This window comes from Oncorhynchus masou, chromosome 12 (assembly GCF_036934945.1).
Source record: "Oncorhynchus masou masou isolate Uvic2021 chromosome 12, UVic_Omas_1.1, whole genome shotgun sequence".
Lineage (NCBI taxonomy): Eukaryota > Metazoa > Chordata > Actinopteri > Salmoniformes > Salmonidae > Oncorhynchus > Oncorhynchus masou.
In genome coordinates, this window is record NC_088223.1 from 19474403 (window position 1) to 19478715 (window position 4313).

Here is a 4313-nt window from a genome sequence, read left to right on the forward strand (position 1 = left end):
ATAGCCTACCTCTTTTCAGTGGTCTCAAAACCTAAGCTGTTCATTCAAAGGATGTGCTATGACACAGAGCAACACTCGTACTGTATGTCATTCAGCCCTGGGCTATCAACAAGATACAGGGCTAGGCTACACAGACGAATGAAAATGCTAATAATTACAGTTGGGGGAACTAATTATGATTTCATGTAGAAATGTACAGGAAATTAAACAGTCTATTGGAAATAGGCCTCGTTAACACACAGGGGGGAGCTAGTTGGTTTAGGCAGTATCTGGATAATCTGAAACTGTTTCACTTGTGGGTAACCGGAAGGCACACTGTATATTTTACATAATTGTACTAACTAACAACTAACCTGATTCAGCTCATCAACCAACTATTTATTAGGAATCAGGTGTGCTAGATTCAGGTTGGAGTGAAAACCTACATGATGGTAGCGCTCCAAGAACAGGGTGGGAGAACTCTGGTTTAGTGCTCATTGGTTAACAATAATGCGAACAACTGTCTGAATGCAGTGAAATTAAATAGCATCAGAGACAACCACTAAATCAAACTTCATAGAAATTGTATTATACTGCATCTCTGAAGAGAGCTTACCTTGCTTGGGATCCTGAAGTCCTCCACTGGGCTGAGGTCTGCAATGCTCTCCTGTGGGCTTTTCAGGCCCTGTCATCAACAATAAGGATGAAGTTGGTATTTGACAACAGGCAGGTTTAGCTAACTGTGTATAACGTGCAGTAATCAATGGACAAAATTACCCTTGGCTGAAGTCAGTGGTGAGCTGCTACAGACAGTCTCTGTGTGGTGTAGGTGTGTATGCCAGACTGACACATTGCTACAGCATATGACTCTGCACATACAGTGCATTTGGAAAGTATTCAGACCCCTTGACTTTCTCCACATTTTGTTACGTTAGAATCTTATCCTAAAATTGATTAAATTGTTTTTTTCCTCATCAACCTACACACAATACCCCATAATGACAAAGCAAAAACAGTTTATATTTTTAATACATTTGCAAAACAACTTACTGAAATATCACATTTACAGAAGTATCAAACCCTTTACTCAGTTTACTCAGTACTTTGTTGAAGCACCTTTGCCAGCGATTACAGCATTGAGTGTAGTTATGAAGCTACAAGCTTGGCACACCTGTATTTGGGATGTTTCTCTCATTCTTCTCGGCAGATCCTCTCAAGTTCTGTCAGGTTGGATGGGGAGCATCGCTGCACAGCTACTTTCAGGTTTCTCCAGAGATGTTTGATCGGGTTCAAGTCCGGGCCACTCAAGGACATTCAGATACCTGTCCCGAAGCCACTCCTGTGCTGTCTTGTCTGTGTTCTTAGGGTCATTGTCCTGTTGGAAGGTGAACCTTCGCCCCAGTCTGAGGTCCTGATCGCTCTGGAGCAGGTTTGCATCAAGGATGTCTCTGTACTTTGCCCTGTTCATCTTTCCCACGATCCTGACTAGTCTCCCAGCCCCTGCTGCTGAAAAACATCCCCACAGCATGATGCTGCCGCCACCATGCATCATCGTAGGGATGGTGCCAGGTTTCCTCCAGACATGACACATGGCATTCAGTCCAAAGAGTTCAATCTTGGTTTCATCAGACCAGAGAATCTTGTTTCTCATGGTCTGAGAGTCCTTTATTTGTAGAAACATTTCAAGATTGATCAATGGAAACAGGATGTACCTGAACTCAATTTCGAGTCTCATAGCAAAGGGTCTCAATACATTTCTAAAAACCTGTTTTCGTTTTGTTATTGTGGGTTATTGCGTGTACATTGCATTTTAGAATACGGCTGTAACATAACAAAATGTGGAAAAAGTCAAGGTGTCTGAATACTTTCTGAATACATTGTAGCTAGCTATTGAGTAAGAAGATACAGATCTCAAGAATGGCTGTAACTGATAGACCTTGTAACGTTATGCTGGGTACTAGCACGCTAACATTACAAGGTGAGAACTTCCTTATCTGCCCACTTCCCTATCCGTTGTTTTGCCCTCTCATTGCTGCTGGCTAATGAAACGTCTGAGCACGAATGCAGATTGGTAGCGAGCCAGCTATCGCGTTTCCTCTTTCGATGAGAAAGCAATATCCATCTAAACTGAGATCTTGTTCTGTTATTTAAATTGACCAAGATCATCGTTATAATGCACATTGTTATCGGATCAGATGTAAACTGTCAGCTACTCGTAGCTAACTAACGTTACCTGGCTAGCATGCTGACTACAGCCAGTGCAATGCGATCGACAGGTGAAACTTCGGGGACTTACCTGCCGGGCCATAAGTGACTTTATCTTTTGCATCGTGAAATAATTGTTTTGTCCAAAAGATAATTGGTTAATTTTAGAAAGTTACTGTCAACGATTCAGCTCCGGCTCTCTGAGAGAGAGGCCATGTTATTTATCTATCATGTGATTATTTGTTATATTTGGGAAGTGTAGTTCAATGGGTACTGCAAAGCGATCGTCACTAGTTACCACAGCCACAAAGTCTACATCCCGCCTATTTCTAGCATCTATCTTCTTAAAATGGGATTTAAAACCTAACCTTAACCCTAACATTAACCACACCGCTAACCTTATGCCGAACCCTAACATTAAATTAAGACCAAAAAGAATATTTTTTTAAATACATTTTTATAATATACCCCATTTTAACTTTGTTGCTGTGTTAACTAGTGGAAACTACAAAGCGTGACGTGTGGCAATTTAAAACTGCATGTTCCTGTTTTTAATTCATGTTTTCAAAAACAGTAAAATATGTAGTTTTATCCATTTTTTTAAAATGTTCCACTTGTCCTTTACAAATGAAATGTTTGTCCCCAAAACATTTCTATTGTGTTGTTTATTGAATGTAGTCCCAGCAGAGTTAAAGTTAATGCTACCCACAGATTCATAAAAAATATACATGTAATAAACCCTTTATTGGAATCAGGCCATTTAAATTTATGAAAGCCACTTATACTATCATGTCTCCATTCCTGTTCCCCGGGCATCGAAGATGTGGATGTCGATTATGGCAGCCCCCCGCACCTCTCTGATTCAGATGAGTTGGGTTAAATGCGGAAGACACATTTCAGTTGAATACATTCAGTTGGACAACTGACTAGGTATCGCCCTTCCCCTTTCCTGTGGTTTTATTTTTCAAAATTGTAAAGCAGGTATATAGGTTTTAGTTCAAGGTGTCTCCTGCAACTTCATCTCAGAACAATAGATGGCAGTAGTGGGATACTCTACTACTGTAAGTGATAAGGTCCCGTCCTATGGAAAGAGTGTGTGTGTGGCCTATCCCATAATGTAGAAAATTGTTGATCATGTAGCCCATCTTCCTAAAATGAATTAAATAGAATAGTAATGTAATTGCCATGTGCATAGCGAGGAACCCTAATGTTTAAAAAATCATGGGGTTACTTGAGGGGGGTATTATAACACATCTTACATTGCTATTTAATTAACTTCATCCCAAATGGTTTTGTTTCATAAACTAAGGATGGTGTCATCTCAAGCACCAAACACTGGGCCTACTACCTGGTGGAGTACAGCCTGGTTTAAAACAACACAGGGAGTAACCTAGTCTAGTTCCTGCTCCTGCTTAATGACACCACTGGCTATTTCCCTGTCAAATGAAGGCGCGGAGAGGTGCTGCCTCCAGGCATCAGTGTTGTTTGTCATGCAGCTGAATAGAGTGGAACCTCCCGTAAAACATAGAGAGAGACAGATGGTCTCCCTACCAGGAGCCGACATCATAAAATACACTCTAAATGCTGAATGCATTTGGTCAATACTTTGCACACGGTCAGGCTCAAAATGTAAATCCTCCCAGTGTTTCCACAATAAGGAAAGTAGTATCAGTTTTATCTAGGACCAACTCTCCAGCATATTTTGGGGATAAACTAACACATTTGACACAGCTGATGGTATTCTTGCAGTTGGTCTGTTTTTGCTCGAGTCATGCATCTAAATTAAGATTCACTCACTCACTCTCCACTCAACCTCCCTCCCACACACACACATACACAGACTATTCGTGACTAGGAGTCAGCAGGAGCAGGTGGAAGGCACAGTACCACACGCTGAACTCTCCTTCTGTCGTTCCCTCTTTCTCACCAAATCAGAACAGACCAGAACAAACTAGAACAGACGAGACCTGATCAGACCAGTGACACAACTAAATAGCGCTGCATTCACCACCAGAATAACGGACAACCGTTCACAACACATCTCACATCACTAAAGTTATTCATTTAAGACGTTATGGGAGGCAGAAAACATTTATCATATAGTTAATTATTGAATCAAGCTAGTCAAA

The 4313-nt window shown here is 41.0% G+C and overlaps 1 protein-coding gene across 2 annotated transcripts in view; it reads right to left on the reverse strand.

Annotated features, from left to right (window-relative positions):
* The window catches only part of vps50 (VPS50 EARP/GARPII complex subunit), a 231718-nt gene extending 229309 nt beyond the window's left edge, over nt 1–2409 (reverse strand). For both annotated transcript variants that reach the window (XM_064979831.1, XM_064979830.1), the window contains exons 1-2: nt 2276–2409; nt 596–664 (exon numbers count right to left, since the gene is read on the reverse strand). In XM_064979831.1, coding sequence (XP_064835903.1) covers nt 596–664; nt 2276–2308 — 102 coding nt within the window. In that variant the 5' untranslated portion in view covers nt 2309–2409. The remainder of the gene's footprint in view (nt 1–595; nt 665–2275) is intronic.
* Nucleotides 2410–4313: the final 1904 nt, after the last annotated feature.